This window comes from Pteropus medius, unplaced genomic scaffold, assembly GCF_902729225.1.
Source record: "Pteropus medius unplaced genomic scaffold, Ma_sr-lr_union100, whole genome shotgun sequence".
Taxonomy (NCBI): domain Eukaryota; kingdom Metazoa; phylum Chordata; class Mammalia; order Chiroptera; family Pteropodidae; genus Pteropus; species Pteropus medius.
The window spans coordinates 2961760-2982346 of record NW_024346667.1 but is presented as its reverse complement, the minus strand read 5'-3'; the positions used below and the strand labels follow the sequence as shown (position 1 = coordinate 2982346).

At 45.9% G+C, this 20587-nt stretch overlaps 1 protein-coding gene across 4 annotated transcripts; it reads left to right on the top strand.

The window, feature by feature from the left end:
* Positions 1–525: 525 nt before the first annotated feature.
* On the top strand, positions 526–19897 carry PRSS55 (serine protease 55). 4 transcript variants are annotated; one of them, XM_039875847.1, is made up of 6 exons: positions 526–2998; positions 5572–5705; positions 10298–10490; positions 11804–12054; positions 13486–13628; positions 19026–19897. In XM_039875847.1, exons 2-6 carry the CDS (start codon positions 5624–5626, stop codon positions 19326–19328), a joined length of 972 nt encoding a protein of 323 aa, XP_039731781.1. In that variant the 5' UTR covers positions 526–2998; positions 5572–5623; the 3' UTR covers positions 19329–19897. The 4 variants fall into 4 exon arrangements, 1 of the variants encoding a protein (XP_039731781.1); XR_005655632.1 differs by lacking the exon at positions 19026–19897 and having other exon boundaries at positions 10298–10368; positions 11804–16335; XR_005655631.1 differs by lacking the exons at positions 526–2998; positions 5572–5705; positions 19026–19897 and adding an exon at positions 7051–7640 and having other exon boundaries at positions 10298–10368; positions 11804–16335.
* The last annotated feature ends 690 nt before the right edge of the window (positions 19898–20587 follow it).

The following is a 20587-nucleotide window of genomic DNA, read 5'->3' as shown; positions in this document are numbered from 1 at the left end:
CATCAGGACCTGATCCCGGGCCGAGATGGTCCCGAGACAAAGGGACGACGACGTCGGGCTGTGAGGGAGGCTGACAGGGTGGCTCGGGATGTGCGGTGGGTCCTCGCGGGCCTGCGCTCTGCCACTTCCCAGCTGGGTCACTCTGGGCGAGCTCTTACCTCCTGCGCCTCGGGTGACTGGCGTTTGAAGTGAACTTTTCTGACTGTGCTTTTCGCTCTACCCATCACACCACCACTGTCCCGGTGTGTGCAGGGAGCCCTGGCTTGGCCTTGAGGGTCCCTGTGGCACTGCTCGGTGCTCTACCAGGGGGAGCAGCGGGGCCCCAGGGAAGAGTGGGGTCTCTGAGAGCACTGGAGCAGGGCTGTGGTGGGAGGAGATGAGGGGACCCGGCAGGCCAGGGCGGGGAGGGCCACAGCACCACCCCGTGCTGTCCCCTCTGCCACCAGGGACAGGCCTCCTGCCATCTCTCAGGCGGGACAGAGAGATGGCAGGAGGCCTGTTCCTGGTGGCAGAGGGGACATTTGCTTGCTGTGGATCTCGTGACTGGGGACCCTGCCAGGATGCCCTGGGGAGCAAGGTCAGGGGAAGACGTGGCCTGAGGGCCTATGTCAGTTCATCACCACCCTCTGTGACCTAGTTGAAGGCCTGGTGGCATCTGCTGCCAGGGAAAGAAACAGACACGTAAACACAAGTTGGGGGAGGAGAGCGGAGCTATTTGGGGCAGGAGACGGATTAAGAAATAGACATTGTTCCCCACGGATCTCAGCCCGTTTCCTTTCCCTTTTGGGTTTCAGCTGTGCCCTAGTTCTTGGCTGTCCCGGGCTGCCTGCAGTGTTCGAGCACGAGGCTGCAGAGACCCGTTCCCAGAGTCACTGATTCCATTTCGGACAGAGTGCAAGGTGGGGCCTGGGACCTGTGTTTCCGTAAGGGAACTGCCTGTTTTCTGACAGCCCATTGGCCTCTTGGAGATGAAGTCCTCCTGTCTGTCAGGAGGGGTGGGCCTAGCCTTTCTGCCCGGCGTTGTTCCACTGCCTGGACTTCTGCTGAGGCCTGTTATGACTTTCTGAGATGGAATCGAGGAGACCAATGGCTCTGGAACCAAAGGCCCCGGGAGTTTAGGGAAATGATCCTGAGAGTATCAATTTGGAGGGTCTCAGAAGGAAATAGAATTCCACTCAGAAAGTTCGAATGAAGATACTCGTGATGAGACTAAGTTGTTGGCATCCTGAATGTGTCCAACAAAGGAGAAGGCATTCCAGAGACGAGCGACAAATGAGAAAGGATAGTTACTGGAATCCAGTGAGAGTGACCGGTGTGGAGGAGAGATATCGAGCAAGAACTGAGTCAAGGAGGGTTTCTGTGCCTGGCAGCAAAGCGGCTCAACAGGAAGAGACACGGAGGAAATACACCAAACCCTCTCACATCCAGCCTGCACCTTCTGTCAGGACCTCCCGTTGCCGAGGGCAAGCCAAGTGACATTTAGGATTGCAGGTGACTCAGTCTCGAAGGGTCAGCCAGGGAAGGACAGCCAATGCATCTGCAGTGAAAAATGGGGAGAAAGAGAAAATACTACACAGAGTCATCTAGTGCTGTCTCCCAGAGAACAGAATGGAAGCTATGAGCCGGTCTTATTTCAGGGCTGTTAAAGTTATCAGGCTACAGGCTACCCATTAAGGCTTATCACTATGTTGTACTGTGCTCAGGACTTCACAAGTGTTATCTCATTTTACCATCATAGTTAGTGACTATGTGAGGGAATTACTCTTCTTGTTTTCCCCATTGAGTAGGTCAACATGCCAGACACTGTACCTCAATATTTAGCACCATCTCTGCCTTCCTAAACTCTCTTAAGAATTGTAGAGGCTGAAAGCTTGGAGCTACATTTCTCAGAAACCCAGCAGGCTTCTGATTTAGATCCTCAGCCAAGTTTTAGGAGGTAGAGGTCAAGGAGAAATCATTATTTTCCTGTAGCAGCAATGTACAGGTAAATGCAGTTTTCAGCAGACGACAGTTGTGAGGTTTGCCCTTAACTTTGGGTGCCCTCCTGCAAATCGTCACTCTAATGCTGAAGAGGATAAAACATCATCAGCAGCGAGCTCCTATGATTGCTGGAGTTGGCTAAGCTCCTGAAAGCAAGCAGCTCTTTTTTCCGACCTTTGCACTCAAACCCTTTTAATGGTTCCGTAAGCCTGTTTCTGAGTCCCTATCCTTGAGATATATTGAGTGTTTTCTGTTTTCCTGATAGAATCCTGACTGATACAGTATTTGGTACTGAAACTGGTTCTAGGAAATACAATTGCAAAAGTGGAAATCTAAGATTTGTTGTCAGGCCTAGTTTGATTTAAAGGCAGTGATGACCTCATCACTGGTGGAAAATGGGACTCTGGGAGTCTGTGGTATGCAATGTCAAAACAGTTTCTCAAGTTATTACCTGTCATTCCTGGAATCAGTTACCTATCAGAGGAACCTAAGTGGCTTTTGCAATAGAAATCTCTGGTACAAGAGATAAGAATTGCTGTTACAAATGCCATGGAAAGTTTACAGAAAACAAACCCAACAATCTTGGGGCTTTACAGTTTCGACTCGAAGGCATAATCCAAGAGCCAGAGAACCTTCTACAGTTGCCCTAAAAAAATCTCTTATCAATTGTATCGAAAATCAGACCCAGAGTTGTTCCTGTAGGTGGCAGAATTCCAACATAACTTGAATTTACCTCCTCTTTAGATGCTTACCTGAAAGATGATTAATTGGGGGGAAAAAGTGCCCAAGAAAATCACAATGGAATAGTTGGGTGGGTTAAGATTAATCACTGTGCTTTAAAACCTCAAATCCAACTGAGCTTCCCTTCCTATCAGAAGCAGCCCCTCCACTCCTTTGTGGGAGGCTGGTTTCCTCTTAGATGAAGACTTTGCAATGACTGGACTGAAATAACTACTTTCCCAGGGGATACTGATTCTCTCTTCCTCACATCCCCACACCTCTCATGGCAGTTAGCACCGTAAGTAGAGTAACCCAATAGACTTCATAGGGCATCAGTTCAGCCTTGACTCAGGAGTATACAGTGTGTACATGAAATGAATTGTCACATTCTGTGAATGTATATTTGTGGAAACCTAAGGATTATGTGTGAGAATGGATTCCAAGGGACTTGGGTGAAGAATAAAGTAAAATGTGATTGGCTATCACAATTTGATAATAGGTTATCACAGATTGATAATAGATTGTCAATCTGGGTGTATTTAAGAGAAAGTTCAGATTCAATGGGTTATCTGGAACAGCTGGAAGTTGCTCTCTTTGGTTGACAGATGAAAACCTTGGACAAAAAAAATGGCCTATATTAATTTTTGTAGAATATGAAAGAAAAAAATCCAAAGTCTTAGATAGAAATGTTGGAAAAAATTTATTGAGTGTGACCTGCTCACTCATCCTCTAACTCTATCCCTTATGTGAGTCCTGAGGACACTGTGTTAAATTGTGCTTTGAAAAATACAGTTTCAAGGGGAGTGTCAGTATCCTTGAAAACGCTGTGCGGCCGTCATCTGTAAGCTGATGACAATGTGGCACATAGCCCATCTGGTGGGAGGTCGATTACACTTGACCTCTTCGCTCATGGAGTAGGCAGCAGTTTTTCGTCATGGTAATAGACATTGATTCTGTATATGAATGTGCCTGCTTTGCCCACAATGCTTCTGCTACCCTACCACACATAACTAAATGCCTAGTTATTTATCATGTTGATTTTCTATTTGGCACTACTTCTGACCAATTAGTTATAATGCAACAGAAATAGGCAATGAGCAGATAGATGCCCATGGGATTCACAGATCTTATTATACATCCCACCACCCAGAAGCAGTATGCCTGGTAAAACAATATAATAGTCTACTGAAGGTTGAGCCTGTTGAGATCTAACTACTTGTGAGGTCGGAATGCTCTTTTACAAAATATGGCATGTCTTGAGAACCAGTATTCAATATATGGTGCTGATTCTCCTGGGTTTGTAAATCAAGAGATAGAAATGCGACTGGTTGTATTTACTATTAACTTAATGATCCACTCAAAAAAAATGTTTTGTTTCTTATTACACCAACTTTGAACTCTGAATATTTAGAGGCCCTAGCTCTCAAGGGAGGAAAGCTTCTACTAGGGGATACACTGGTTCTGCTGACCTCAGAATTGAGACTGCTGCCTGGCCATTTGGGGCTCTTCAGGCCATTGAACCAAGGGGCAAAGAAAGAGGTTCTGAGATGATTGATCCTGATTATCAAGAAAACAGAGTTTTGCTGCACACAGTGGCGACAAGGAGTATGCCTGGGGTCCATGAAACCTTCTGGGGATGCTCTTAGTATTTCATTTTCCAAAAGAAGAAATTAATGGGAAATTAATTTTAAGCAACCCAATAGAGACAAAACCACCAAAAACTGAAAAATGAAAGTTTGGGTCACCCCACTGAGTAAAGAACCACAATCAGTTGAGCCTCATTCAAATAGGAAGAAGGAATTTACAAATACTAGCTACGGCCTTTTAGGATGAGTTACAGACTTGATTTACTGCAAAAAGCTGCCCAGATTTTCATGTTTGCTTTGTTACATATTCGTATACACCAATTTCCCTTTACTCCCTTCCTTTCCCATGTCTTGTTGCTGGCTAAATTTATTGTCTAGTCTTTAGAGTACAGGACTGTAGTAGCCATGGACAAATACTGCTCAGATCTGCTTTGGGAGAACCTGCCGCAGGGAGCATAGTTGATGACAGTTTTCGGTGATTGCTGCTTTGGGTCCTTGATGGCAGAGAGGCTACCCTTCCATTGCACTGCACCCACCAATGACTGACAGTGGCAGGGGATATTTGAGCCAATCGTTACAGCCCAACATGGCAATCTTTGCTCAGGAGATGTCAACCTGAATGAGACTTTCCCACACCTGCACTGGGGTCTGAAGACACACTGTCTCCTGCTACTCCCCCACACCTTTTATTCATTTCACGCATTTCCTCCAAATAAATCTCTTTCACATATAATTCGATCTTGGCATCTGCTTCTTGGAGGGCCCAAAGTGACACAAAGATATGAAGATGGGATTATGACTGAAGTGAAAAAACAATGTTTATCACCTAGAGATAGATATTTTGACTTATGAGACTTTTGGCTTCCCACTTTGGGAAGAGGATCAGAGTGTTTTTCTTTTGCTTCAGTAGACAGGAAATCAGTTAGTGTATAGAAGACTTTAACAATATGATCAACCAACTTGATCTAATTTACATTTATTAAACACTCCTTCCAATGACAACACAATATGCACACATCTCCCCCAAGTATCCCAGAGCATTTATCAAGATAGACTATATTCTGGGTGATAAAAGAAGTCTCAATAAATTTGAAATGATTCAGGATATCCAAAGTATATACTATGACCACAGTGGAATTAGATTTGAAATCAATAACATGAAACCTGGGAAATCCCCCAATATTTAGAAACAACATACATCTACATAATCCATAGGTCTATCTCATAGCTGAATAATATTTCATGTTATATATATGTCATGTCTTCTTTTTCCATTCATCTATAGATGGACACTTAGGTTCTAATTCTTTATCTTGGCTACTGTGATTAATGCGGCAATGAACGTGGGAATACGGATCTCTTCGAGATCTTGTTTTCACTTTGGATATCTACCCAGAAGCAGCATTGTTGGATCATATGGTAATTCTATTTTTAATTTTTTTAAGGGACCTCCATAGTGTTTCTCTAATTCGTCACCGGCACTGGTTCTCTCTTGTTGGGATCGTGGTCATTCTAGCATGTGTGACGTCATATCTCCTTATGGTTTCGGTTTCCCTGATAATGAATGACATCGAGCACCTTTTCATTTACCTGTTGGTTATCTTTACATCTGCTTCGGAAAAATGTCTATTTAGTTATTCTGCCCATTTTTTAATTGGATTGTTTGGATTCTTTGATTGTGAGTTGTAGTTCTTTATATATTTTGAGGCTATCACAAATGCATGGCACAGCTGGTCCTGGGTGACATAGCAGTAAGCCCGGGGTTAGGGAGGAAGCAGGAGATGCAAGGTAGCCTGGCTTAGCTGAGTCTGCATTATAGCTCAGTTCCTCCCTCTCTGTGTTCCCTCTGCAGGGGGCACTAAAAGGACAAACCTTTGTCTATACTTTCACCCCCGACTGAGCCTCTTGAAGAGCCATGTGTTCTAACATCTGCTTTGGCATTAAAGAACTTTGGGTCTTTGGGCGAGTTTTGACAGTCTCGGGAAGCAGATCTCAAAGGCTGCTGCGATGTGTTAGGAGATTGGATCTTCACTGTGAGGTTAATGAGGAGAGCAGGGGAATGAAAGCAGATCGTATAGTCACATGTGCGTCAAAAGATTATTCTGGGTTTAACATTGAGATTATTTTAGAGAGAATGAAATTAGAAAAGAGAATATCATTTTGGAAGCGGCTCCAATAATACAAATGGAAGACGGCGGTGGCTTAAAGTAGGAAAGAGGGTGGGTGTATTTGTTTGCCAAAGCTGCTGTAACAAACAACCACAGACAGGGAGGCTTAAACAATAGCAGTTTCCCGGTTCTGGAGGCTGGGAAGTCCAAGATCAAGGTGCCAACAGGGCTGGGTTCCTTCTGAGAGCCATAATGGAAGGATCTGTTCCGGACCTCTGCCCTTGGCGTGCCGATGGCCCCTCTTGCTGCCTCTTCACATGGTCATCTCTCTGTGCACACGCACTGGTGTCTCTTCCTCTTCCTATAATGACACCAGTCATATTGAATTAGTGCCCTGCCCTGAAGGTCTCATTTAACTTAAGCACCTTGTCTCCAAATGTGGTCACATTCTGAGGTCCTGGGGGTTGGAACTACAACATACGAATTTTAAGGGGACACAGTTCAGCCCGCAACAGAAGAGTTACTGAGAAACATGTGATCGAGAGATACTAAAGAGGTTGAATATAAAAGTATTGTGATCGATGAGCTATACAAGATGAGTAGGCAGATACACTGCATATCTCAAACATTGCATAAGGTATGCATATACTAAAAAAAAAAAAATTGTTCTTGATCTGAAATTCAGATGTAACTGGGCATCCTGTATTTTTATTTGCTAAATCTGGCAACCTTAACCTGCACCAAACGAGCTCCCTAGTCTGGACACCAAAGTTATAGAACTGTTGGCCAGGATGGTGGTAAATAAAGTCACTGCAATAATGCCACCCTGGGGGCCCCTGAGCATCAACCAGGCAGCAGTCCTAGGCAAACTACATCATCATGTGCCTCCTTTCCTCTTTGAATTTCTGTAGATTCCTTATAGAGCACTGAAGTTTCTCTCCACACCCAGGCCATGTTTGCCCAATTCCAGAGGGAGCCATTCTCATTGTAGTCTGTAGGAGTGGCGCCCTCTGCAGCTGTGGCTGGGCATGGTGGCTCTGTCCCTACTTGTCCATCCCTTTACTTTACAGCCTTGGAAAAGCAATTAAAGATAAATAAACCTGTTCAGGCATGGTGCAGTCCATCGTTATTGCAAAGAAGCTTGGCGAAGAAATGCTGGACAGTGAATGAATATTTCATGAGAAATAGGGTCTAAGCCATGCGAATAGGAGAGATATAGACCAGAAGGCAATGGATCTTCATAGAGGTGAGCTGTGATTTTGTTCAGATACTTTCGTAGAAAATGGGCAGCGGTTTAGAGTGGATATGCCTGTCACCCCTGCCTCTCCCTCAGTGAGATTAACTGTCATTCTCCATCCTCCCAATCAGACCCTGGGCCCAGGCTCCTCCTTCCTTCACACCCCCAGAACCAATAGAACCTGAGTAGAGAAACCACGGTTATTTATCAGGGTGTGGTAGCAGGGCCAGGGGAGGGAGAGAGCTGAGTCCAAAGGAAGCACAGAGCGAAAACCTGGATCTTCCCGATGGTGGGACCAGTGCCAGGGGCCCTGGTGTGCTTTGAGACCTTCACGCATATGCCATTAAAGAAAGACTTAGCCCTTTGAGAAAACAGATGAGGTATTATTCAGAACGGGTGGGGCTAGCACTGTCCATGGCCACACAACAGGCTGGCTCAACACTCCGAGTGGACACCTGGGCGCTGAAGAGCAGCTGCAGGCAAGGGACCACGGATGAGAGAAAGAGTAAGTCACATGTTCTGGAATTTCTCCTCTCAGAAAGTAGCTGGAGTCATCCCCTTGGTGTAGTGAAGAGAGGCCACCACCTGAATCACATGATCTCATTTTGAGCTTCACAACTTTACTTGTGGGCATGATAATCCCTTTCCTACAGAGGAGGAGACCCAGAGAGTGAGACTGGGCAAGGTAGACACGGGTCTGCTAGAAATGACCTGTGGGCACTTTGGGAACTGAAATGAGCACGTGACTCACTCTCAACCAGTGGCCTGCCCCATGGCCAGGAAGGAAGTCCTGAGGAGTTCTAGATCAAGTCCACCTGAGTCAGTGCACTGGACTTGTGAGGTAAATCCAAAGGTCCGTATCCATGACCAAGTTGCTGAAGAGGGAGCCATGGACCAGGCATTTACATCTCTGAGTCCTATCTTTTTGTCTTTAGAAATGGTCAGGGGCTTATCTGGAGGCTTTGGAGCCATGTGAAATAAATCCAGAAGGTGGTGGAAACAGGGATTGTCACCTGCTGGGCTGGGCATGAAGGAAGGTGAGGGCCTCTGAACTCAGCCTGTGAGGTTCACACTGGTGGTCTCAGGTCAGAAGCCTGAGCAAAGGAGCATGAGGGCAACCGTACTATACTAGTCATTAGTGCTGGGGGCCACTTATGATGGAGACCAAAAGCAAAGTGCCCATCAAGGACTCGGTGAAAGGCAGGCCGTGCCCAGGTCAGCAGAAACGGAAGCTCAGACAAGACAGCTTTAAGGATGAGATACCTCTGTGCAACCACCTTAGAAACAAACGGCAAGAAGAGAAACCTGCATGACCTGAGTTCTCAAGCCCATAGCCCATTGTGACATCACCAGCCAAGGTCGGATATAAGAGGGCAGGCTTTATCAATGCCATCCCCCTCAGCCCTAGCCTCTGTCACCTCCTAGGCCAACAGCAAAGCCAAAGGTCATGCTCCTGTTATCAGTTTTGCTGCTCATGTCCCAAGCCAAGAGCGCACATCTCGGTATGTAGACTCCTCTCCCAGTGTCCAGAGCAGCTCTCCCAGGCAGGACTGGACATGACAGTGACCCTGCTCATGTCCCCTTCACCCAGTCAGAGCATTAGGGCAACGTGAAAGAGTTGGTTAGTGAGTCCATTAATTAACAAATTGGCCACTAAGGCTGACTCAACAAATGTTAATGGGGTGTCTCTTCTTCTGGGGTCAAGGAGCTGGACTCAGTCCAGAAGCAGATTTCTCCTCTCTGCACAGGCAGCTACAGCTTGTGCTCTCAGCTTCCCAGGAAATGGAGCTGGTCCTCCTGGAACAGACAGTTCTGAACCTAGGACAGTTCAGGTCTTCCGGTAGGTTCGGGTCCTTTCTGGGCCCTCTGGTTTCCCACGTGTTTTAGTTTCTTATGGCTGCTATAAGAAACTACCACAAACTTAGTGGCTTAAACAACATAAATTTCCTATCTTACAGTTCTGTTAGGTAGAGGTCCAACATGAGACCACGGTGTCAGCAGGCCTGCATTCCTAGCAGGGGCTCTGGAGAGAAGCTTTGCCTTGCCATTCTAGTTTATAGCTTGTGGCCCATTATTCCATCTTCAAAGCCAGTGACATTGCATCTCTCCAGGCCTTTCTTTTGAGATCTCAGCTCTCTCCTTCTGCCTCTCTTTACCACTGTTAAGGACCCTTGTGATTACATCGGACCCACTCAGATTATCCAGGATAATCTCCCATTTTAAGGGCAGCTGATAATCAACTTTAATTCCGTCTCCAAAATTTCCTAAACCTTGTAAGGCAACATCCACAAGTTCCAAGCCATGGTCCATTAGGACATGGCCATCTTTTGGGAGTGTTATTCTCTCTACCTCTCCATAGTTGGTGCTGGACAAGTATTTTCCTTCATTTTCTCTTGGATGAAGGCAGAAACAAACTCAGCGAAGTGACTTGACCGAGATCACAGTGCTGGAAGGAGGACAGAGCCCACACTTCTGACCCATATCTCAAGCTCTGTGCAACAAAAATAAAGCATCTGTTGGCTTACTTATGTTCCTGGGCTGCTTCCCTGGGCCAGCCTTCATTTCTTTATGTCGAGAATGGGTATAATGATAGCTACTTAGAAGCTTCCTATGGATATCGACTAAGTGTTGCATCTTTTCCTTTCCTTTCTCTTCCATTCCACCAGAATGCGGTGAAAGACCTACTTTTGAGGGAGGACCTCAGTATTCCAGAATCATAGGGGGCATAGAGGCTGAGGTGGGTGAGTTCCCATGGCTGGTGAGTATTCAGGCAGGCAATGAACATTTCTGTGGCGGCACGATCATCGACGAGTGGTGGATTGTCACTGCTGCTCACTGCTTATCTCATGAGGGGATGATGTAAGTATCAAGAGCCCCTCCCTGCTGTTTCGGTCAGCGTTCACCCCTGGAGCACCCCAACACTCAGTCAGACCTGATTGCTCGGGGGAATCCTAGGGGGCTGGTCAGTCTTCAGACACTACAGCTATCACACATCCCCTCCAGCCCTGGGGATAAGGAGGCAGCAAACTGGAGCTTGGCACCCTGCTGTGCCCTCCTCATTGTCACCCAGCGCCAATTACTATGGCTTTGCTGAGGTCACACACTGTTGTCCCAGGAATATCTGTGGCCCAATGGAACCAAAGGGCTTGGTCCGTTTACCTCTCCTAGGACAGTCAAGTCCTCAGAGGAAATTTTCCTAATTCTGTAAGTCTGGGTTTCTGGGCCATCAGACACCCCAGTACTCTGCTCCTTGTAGAGTTTTCTCTGTGTTCCAGGAGAGTGGTAGAAAATCTGGAATCTATGGATTACCAATCATGTGCCAATGACCTTCTAAGAAGCTACCTGCACTAGCTTATTTAATCATTTAACAACCCTGAGGCAAGTAGAATGAACAATGCCGTTTTAGAGAGAAGGAATCTGAGATCCAATGAGGTTGGTGGCTCACCCAAGGTCCACACCTAGCAGACAGAAACAGGATTTAAATCCTGGCTCCAGTGCTTGTGCTTTCTGCTACACTTGCTACATCACCTCAGGAAAGTTCGAGGATACACAGACCGACTTAAAAGCATTAATCAAACACCTGGGACAGTTTCACTGTGGCATAACCAAGGAAACGCGTTGTACCTGCTCCCATGGGTACTTAAAAAATTGGCTATTAGAAAGTTCTTGGAGGGCAATTCCTGAATTATTACTGAGGATTCTTTCTGCGTAATCAGTAGCAGGTCTAGATTCAGTTCTGTTCTGGGGTCTGTAAATTGCTGGTAGACAAATTTGTGTAGTAATACTTTACCTATCTGAGGGTTAGTTTGATTTGTGCCAAGTGTTTTGTGTGTTCGTTTTTGTGTGTGTGTGTTTGTTTTGTTTTGTTTTGAATTGTTTTGTGGGCTCTTCAGCCTCTTCTGCCTTTGCCCAGTAGGCAGGAGTATTTCATTCACATCTCCGGGACTGTGCTTGGGCAGCCGTGTGGCTATGATCTGCCACACTGGCCATTTCACACTCCTTCTCTACCTTTTTCAAATTCTCACACTTTCTGAGCAACAGCCACAGTACAACAAGTCCTAAAGGCCCCTAGAACTAAATGGGATGTAGGTGTTTTCGGGCGCAGCGAGTTCTGGGTGCCTTGTGACTTTTCTTCCCCTCTTGCCCTCCCCTCTCTGGTTCTGTGCTGCCAGTCCAACAGACCTGAGCGTTGTGCTGGGGACCAACAACTTACAGAGCCCATCCCTGGAGGTAAAAGGGGTCTCGAGCATGGTTCTTCACAAGGACTTTAACAAACTCAACATGGACAATGACATCGCCTTGCTGCTGTTGAAGTCGCAGATCACGTTCAGTGGCCTGAAGGAACCCATCTGCATGCCCTGGCAGCCCAGCCCCTCCAAGTGGCACAGATGCTGGGTAGCAGGATGGGGACAGACCAAAACTGGTATGTGACTGCCACACACCTCCTGAGAGCTACTGGGGGAGGAGCCATATCATGGGCATCTGCGGCCGGGCCACTCGGTCTAAAGGACAGGGGAAGAGGGCGCGAAGGGGAGAGGGCTGAGGAAGGAGGGGACAGAAAAGGACTTGCACTGGAGCAAACCCCTGCACCACAGAGGCCCGTGGAGGCCCATTCTCAGCCCCTCCTCAGGGCCGAGGACGCCTCTCTTCAAGGCCCTAAGCTGGGATGCCAGTTCTGGGCATGGTCGTATTCAGACAGCAGAGCGATCTTGTTTGTCCGTTTAATGGAATTTACACTCTCCAGTTGGCCAGGGGCCCCTCTGCTCTCAATTCCTTCACATCTCTTTTGGTTCACTCATTCGTGTTTCCCACCTGCTTCCCACAGGCATTCGAGATGCCTGCTCTGGCCTAGATGTTTGATGGCCCTGGAGTGTTGTCCAGCCACTCTTAGAAGTGGATCTGTTGTTACTTGTTGTTACATTGTTACTTGGCCAAAATAGGAGGAACTGTAACAGGGTTGATGAAAGAAACCCCCAGAGAAAGCTCAACAAAACCCTGGACTGTCCCCAAAGAAAACTCAGCAAAACCAAGAGCAAATGGGTAGAGGAAGGAATGGGAACAGCACAGCCCCGTCTCAGGCCTGAAACAGACTCTAGGTCCATAGGGATTCTTTGCAATGAGCTGGGGTCTGGAAAATGGTAGGTATTTCAAGAGTTTAGTAGCTAGAGAGCAACTGGTATCACATTGATTCTGGGCTCCCAGCACTACTCAAACGTTAGAAGTGGAGGAGGACATCTATGAGATTAAAAATGCTCGATAAGAAGAACTGAAATCTCCGTGTGGCCAGAGTTAATGAGATGGAGAGAAATCCAGACCGATTCCCGGAAGCGGCTGCAAAAGGCCTTGGCAAGTCCCCTGTAAAGACTCGCAGCCAACCTACCCTTGCCTAGAGGACGCAAAAGCTTTTCCGCTGGGAGTACAAACGCACTCTCAGCAGCCCTGCGTTAGGGAAGGACCATACTCTCATAATAAAAGATGGTAATAGGCAGATATGATGAAAAGGTAGGATTATGCTGAGAAATGATCCAGTAACCAGTTCCGAGATGTTAAGTCTGTAGGTCTGGCTGGAGTCAAGCTGGAAGTCTTCTTGGAAGCAGGCATATGATTTTGAATGAGAGGAATAATTGAAGTAGATGGGAAATTGTTTGGAAAAACATGGGGTGATGGACTGAGTAAACTGCCTGGGATGACTCGAAGGAAGTAGAGAATGAGGGGCTGAGAGTCTGTGAAGGAAGGTGGACAGGTGGCTGATGGGAAGCAGGGATGCTCGGGGTGGTCGAGGACACTGTCAGTGGCATTATGACACTGGACTGCCGTCTGGTGACTCTTCTAATATGCTTTCTCTGTGGGCCAGGTGACAAAAACTCTGTGAAACCTGATCTGATAAAAGTGCCAATGATCATCATGGATTGGGAGAAATGTTCAAAGTTGTTTTCAAAACTTACCAAAAATATGCTGTGTGCTGGATATGAGAATGAGAGCTATGATGCTTGCCAGGTAACTAAGGGATATCCCCTCCTCATCTTACAGGTCCTCATCCTCTCAGGGCTGCTGATGCAAGGGTATCCTCTCTCCACTGGGAATAAATAGTAATAGTCTGAAAAATGCATGGGAATCGGGGCTTGGCCGTGGAGTCGGGGACATGGATTGGGGAATACTCATTGTCAGGTCCTTGGAATACCAGTGCATGCCTGGGAGGCAGTATGCAGAAGCTCTGCATAAATATCTGAGGTCATCTCCAGGTACACTAGATAAATAGGGCTCCAGGACTTTTTCTATTACTGGGATTTCTTAAAAAACAAAAAGTCAAGGGAGATTTGAGACCCATACAAAGAATCATTTTAATTCATCAATTTAGCAAATCTTTGTTGAGCATAGTAAGCCCTGGAGATTCAGCCATGAATGAGACTTAGTTTCTCATCTAATGGGGCCCACGATCTCCTGGACAGGCAGGTGGGTAAACAACTATAATATATTGGGTGATACATGTGGGTTTCATCGAACCAAAGTCTGATATCTTAGTTTCTCTTTAACAAAATGAACACAAAAAATCTAAAAAGAAAACCACTTTTTGAGTGATGCTAGAAAATATAGAAAAAAAATACTCAGAAATTAGCTTCCTTTGTTTTTATGGATGAGTGATGGACTTTATCTTTACAGCTCAAAGATGCTCTCTTCATCTTGGGAGGGATCACTCTGATGAGCCCACTTAGTCCTACTCATCGGCTTGGCAGTGGATCTGTTCATTAGTGTAAAACTGTAAATGTAGATGTTATATATTCATAGAGTGATGGAAGGCTGTCTCATGGAAGGGGAGAGTATTTATCTACAGGGGGCTCCCCTATCAATCCCAAAGAGGAAACAACGTGAATAGACAGTGTGGCTGGAAAGAGAGAGCATTCCAGAGAGAATGTGGGGGAAAATCACAAAGGCTTGAAACAGCATCATGTGTTCAGGGAACTTCCAATATCCCAGAAGCCAGGGGTAACATGCGATGACTCTGGAGAGGGAGAGGAGCAGAGCTAGATCCATAAGGGAGGTTGTGCCCTGTGTGGGAGACGCTCTGTGACCCCAGGCTGTCACTTTTAGTGCCCACTCAAGAATATAAGAATCAGGCCCCACCTGTACTCCCAACTCTCCTTTCAATCTCTTTGATCCAACACCATCACATGTTCAAATGGCCAAAGCCAACTGTGACAAAATTTGAAATAATCGAGTGTCATCTTTGGTGACATTTTCTGTACCCTTTGCTTTAATGGCTGGATCAACCATCTGGGGTCTCGAATTTTTGCTTCAGTCCCTCCCCTATCAAAATGTACTTTAATGAAAGCTTCTAAAAGTAATCATCTATTACTTAAGAGTGCTTGCTATAAATAAATGTGCTGTTATCATTTTAAGCCTTTTTTTTTAAAAAAATCATGAAGTGAAAAGCTTTGCTCTCTGTTTAGAAAGCTTTCTATTGTCAACAATAAGCTGACAGCAATTCAGTAAAGGAAATTTTTTGAAATTATACAATATTATCATCACCTAAAAACAGACAAACCAGGCAGAAAGTCCCTTATGGTTTTAAAATAACTACCCTTAAATATAAAATCACACTTTTAAATTTAGAAAACTTTTTAAAAGCATGTAATCACATAATTGAGGAAATATCATTTTATAACGAAAACATTTAAATGTGTTCAAAATAAGGCAGTCAGATTCTGCTATGCTTAAAATACTAATTAAAAGTAAATACTAAAATGAAAAACAATTGGGTTTTTGGATTCACTTTTCCCAGCACTTTTCATCTTTGTAATCCCCTGACTAAGGTTATACTATGAAGAAAAGTTTAATTTAAAAAAACAATCATTTTTGAGTGGCATAGTCAAGCAAAATATAAAATCAAACATATCCCACTAGTAAGTAACACAATCCTTCTGTGAAGGACCAGCAACCACTGGAGCAACTGGCATCACGACAAATGGCAGTGTCTTCTGATCTGTCTCTCCCGCTCCAGGAGAAGCGTTGTCTTCTTCACGCGTGAATCCCCAGGGCCTCAAGCACTGCTTGGCACGCAAAAAATGCTCAACAAACGTTTGTCAAATAGACGAACTTTCCAAGGAAGCCAGCAACTATCTGTCAGCCAATTAGCCCTAGCGGAGGGGACATCTGAGACAGGTCCTGAAGGAGGCTGAGTCTGCAGGTGGAGACAGGCTTATGTGCTGGCAGCCAGTCGGGCCATTGAGCAGTTTGGTTGCGCTGCTACCAAGCCGACCTGGATTTAGACCTGAGCTACTTTTTAAAGATTTTATTTTTTTAATGCAGTCTTAGGTTTACAGAAAATTTGAGAGGAAAGTATAAATTTCCCATATAGCCCTTGCTCCCACACATTCATAACCTCCCCCGTTATCAACATCCCCCACCACAGGGTACATCTGTTACAATCGGTGAATCTGTCTTGACACATCATTATCACCCAGAGTCCACAGCTTACATCAGGGCCTCTCTTGATGTTGGCATTCTACGGGTTTGGACAAGTGTGTAATGACATGTATCCATCGTGATAGCATCATACAGAGTAGTTTCACTGTCCTGGGCTACTTTCCAGGGTGTTATCTTGAGCTCATCACCCATGACACTAGCACAGATGTCTTATTTCACGCCACGGAATCTTAGACTTTGAGAATCACAGACTTGTAGAGCTGTAAAAGAATATAGGAAAATATTTAATCAAAACTCTGTTTCACAGATGAGAAAACCTGGTTATTTTAATCATCAGTCATTTCCTTCACTATCTGAATGGATCTGAAGAGGTATATTAACTTCGCAGAATTTTCACGCATTCGATAATTCTGTTCTCTGCACTATCCTGTAAGATTGGCTGGGCAGGTCTCACTCTCCCTCTTTAAACAGATGAGAAAACAGGGATTTAGAATTTAAGTGATTCCCCCTTAGTCCAAGTAGTGGTGGGCCTAGGCTGGAAGCCGGGTCATCTGCTTCTATCCTGGAAAGGACCAGAGCGATCACGTGGGGCAATTATCTCACAGAGGTGAAGTGGGGATGCTCTTGTGGTCAGTGTGCTCCTAACCAGACAGGTCCCTCCCTGGCCACCAGCTTTAGTCCCCCTTATGTGGGCTGTCATTAGTCCTAGGTTCCTAGGTGCTTGCTGACCGAGGCCAGACCCTTCTTTTAGGCAGTCCTTGCTTTTCTTTCCAAGAGAAAGAAAATTACTTTAAAGGCTTTATGCATAAAAAGACATGTATTTATAGATGTTTCTCGGGTCCCAGCAGTCCATGAAGGGAATCTCCGTTTCCTAAACACACAAGAAATGTTTGTAATTTGTAAATGTAAAATAATAATATTAATACATTTCTGGAGTATTTACTATATACCACTCACTCTGTGCTGAGTAATTTATAGATTTTTTTTAAATTTTATCTTCCAAAAATCTTGGGAAGTAGTTGGTATTATCTCCATTTTACGGACATGGATCCTGAGGCTTATAAAAGTTATTTGCCCAAGGACAATTCTCTCCTTGTTAAGGAAAGAAATGAATAATCAAGGTAATACATTAATAAAAAATTTCATAATACTCATGCCTTCATAAAATTGAAAATTATAAAAACAGCATTTAAGGAATGAGCTATTTGAGTAGAAATCCTGTTGATTTGGTTCTTGCCCCACGACTTTGAAAGAGAACTAGCACAAAGGAAAGCGCACACCCACGAAAAAGCAGACACGTGCTAGAGGCCGCGTTTGGCACTGGAAAGGGTAATTTGGGTTTGGCCCGTACTTACTGGGTGTCCTTGAGTTTCGAAGTCTCTGTTAGTTCTGCTCTGTTGAACCCTTTGTTAGTGATGTGTTTCACAGTCCACCCAAACTCCACTTGACCACAATTTATTCATTATCTTTCCCTGCATTGTATCTCTGTTACCCTTCCCTGTGACCTTAGAATTAGTCTTCACCATCCATGTCCAATGTCACCAGTCACCAGATGGAGGGGTTTCAATCTATCTGCGCTCATTCTGACCTCCTCATGCCCCGGTTCAGATCCTCATCATTTTCACCTTCTCTTAACTAGTCCCTCTACCTTCTGTCTCACTCCGCACCTCCACACACACTCTTTCTGTCAAATTCCTCTTCATCCTTCAAAGGAAGTCTCTTCAGACAGAACTTCCCCTCGACGAAATCAGTTCTTCCCCCTCTGCGCTGCCTCCGTATCTTCTTCCTACTTCTCCTGCCCCATCGAACACAGTGGATCCTATTGATTGACACTTTTATCTCCTTTGCTAGACCATAACGTCTTGTATCCCAAATGCCTGACAATTACTTTTCCCTCAATGAACGTCTGTTAAATGGGAGTGATCAAACCTCTCCTGACCTTCAGCTTTCTACTTATACAATGAGAATCAAGATACCGACCTTGCAGAGATGTGAGGTGGTGGAGTTGAGGAGAAAAATGTCAAAGGGCTAACACAGTGCCTCGCACACCATGCCCCGGAAATGTCATCCTCCTCCCCTGCCGTTAGAGTCCGATATAAGATTCCAATCATTCTAGTCACCTGTTTATGATCATGGACAAGGAGGCAGGCCATCTCTCCACTGAGGAAAGATTATAGCCACAGTTATAGCCACGCTGCTCCTTCAGTGAGAGGCGAGTAGCAAGGTGGAGAGAGTGTGTGCTTCGGCACCCAGAAGCCCTGGTTCCAGCTCTGGCCTAGCTACTACGTAACCCTGAGCAAGCCTGTAATCCTCCTTAAGCCCCTGTATGAGATGCATGAAAGAAAGCCACATATATGTGTGGTACACAGTAGGGACTTGGATCACATGTAAAATATCATATGAGTCATAGAACCACATGATTCCACCCTGGAGGGGCCACACATGCAGAATAGCTTGGCTTATGGGCCCCCTGCATCTATCCCCACCGAAGAATTAAAAAGGAACATCATTCTCCCTCGTACCTCTGGAAAACCATCCAAGGAGACCCAATTCACACCCACAACGCTAACAACACTTCTCATATCTGTTTCATGACTTTCCTTCACGGCCCTTTCCAGAGCTTCAGATTCGGTTGAACCCACAGACCTAATCCCCACTCCTGTCTCGGCCGGGCAGCATCGACTCCATCTTCCAGCTCCCCGCTCACTGTAGTTTTTCGCCAAGCCCTTCCTCCTCCTGTCTCTCTAGTCCTTTCCCACCCACTGCCCATACACTACACAGTTCCCCCGAGCCAACCTGACAGCAGCATGCTCCTTTCATGGACCTGGGTTAGGCCGGCGAAGCCAGCTCTCCTCTGGCAGCCTGGAGTAGGGGAGATCGATGAGTCCTCTTCCATTGACGAAGGGTGCCCTGCCTCAAATGGACAGTTTAGAATGGGACTCGCTACCGAACTGTGTTCTCTGCCCACAGGGCGACAGTGGGGGGCCTCTAGTCTGTACCCCAGGATCTGACAAGAAATGGTACCAGGTGGGCATCGTCAGCTGGGGAAGGAGCTGTGGACAGAAGAACACTCCAGGAATATACACCTTGTTAGAGAATTACAGTCTCTGGATCAAGAAGGTGACTGAGATAGAGGGAAGGCCCTTTAACTCTGAGAAAATGAGAACTCCTTCCCAACAGAAACTGATGCGATCGCACGCCTCAGAATTCCCAAAGCCAGGCAGCCCCGGACTCCTGCTCCTGCTCTGCCTTCTGTCCTGCATGCTGTTCTAGGCCACCTTCCACTGATAATAAAGCAAATGCTATTCCTTAACCAACGAGGGTTGTGAGAATGTGCCACCAGCAGGTTCTTAGCTGACTACAGATTAGAGCTAAGCACTAGAAACTGAGGCTGATAACAGAAAATAGGACCAGAACGTCACGCAATCTGGAGCCCTGGTTTGGGGACTGGGCTTTGGGTCCCTGCATTCGTCAGGACTCTTTCCACTGGAGACAAGTTACTGAACTCAAGCCACTTAAAGCCAATATGTACATGACAGAAAACAAACAAACAAACAAACAAACAAACCAGGAATGGTACGTTGGCTCCAATCGTGGCTGAATCTAGGTGCTCGACAGATGTTGACAGGGACCGTTTCTCAAAACAGGTGTCCAAGTGGAGGCCATGATGACCACCAGGATTTTTAATTTGGATCCTACCAGCTTAGCAGCCTCAGTAGAAAGAGAGAGCCTTGTTCAGGATAAGTCGAGCAAAGTCTGTGGTCTAACTCTTGTGACTCATGGGCCCCATAAGTGACCTGAAAGCTTCTACGTCTGCCCCGAAGAGAGACCCCTATCTCCTGTAGCCGCCTCCAGTACCAGTGGCCACTTCACCCACCCCAAGGGTATTCACCCTGCATTGCCTGGGAAAAGGGTAATGGCTTCTCCTGAGGCAGCAGCCGAGCGAGACAAGGCTGGTTCTCTTCAGGACCCACCCCCACCACCCTCTCTGCTTCTAAACCTATAACTAGACTCGAGTCCGCGGAGACCCCTAAAGGTGAGGTACAAAGTGTGACTCATGAGGAGGTGTACTACACTCCAAAAGAACTACTTGAGTTTTCTTATTCATACAGATAGAAATCTGGGCAACATGTCTGGGGGTGGATATTAAGGGTGGGGTAATGGTGGAAGGAACACAAAGTCGGATCAGGCAGAGTTTATCGATACAAGCTCACTGAGCAGGAATTCTGCATCTAACATTGCATCTAATGTTGCATCTGCATCTACTGTTCCTAGAGTTAGAAAGGGCTCCAAGTTTGGTTGGTTGGCTTAAACATGGGCAAAAATGAGACCCACAGAGAGTGAGTCAGAAATGCTGGAGCTGCCTTGGTTTAATGTAGAAGAAGGAATTAAAGGCTTAGGAAGAGTGGGATGCTACGGTGATTTTGTCATTTGAGACCTACTCACCCACACTGGGGGTCCAGAAGACATGCCTTTCACCAGGACGGCGATAAATAAATTTGTGAGGGGAACCCTGGAATCCTTGGACAGCT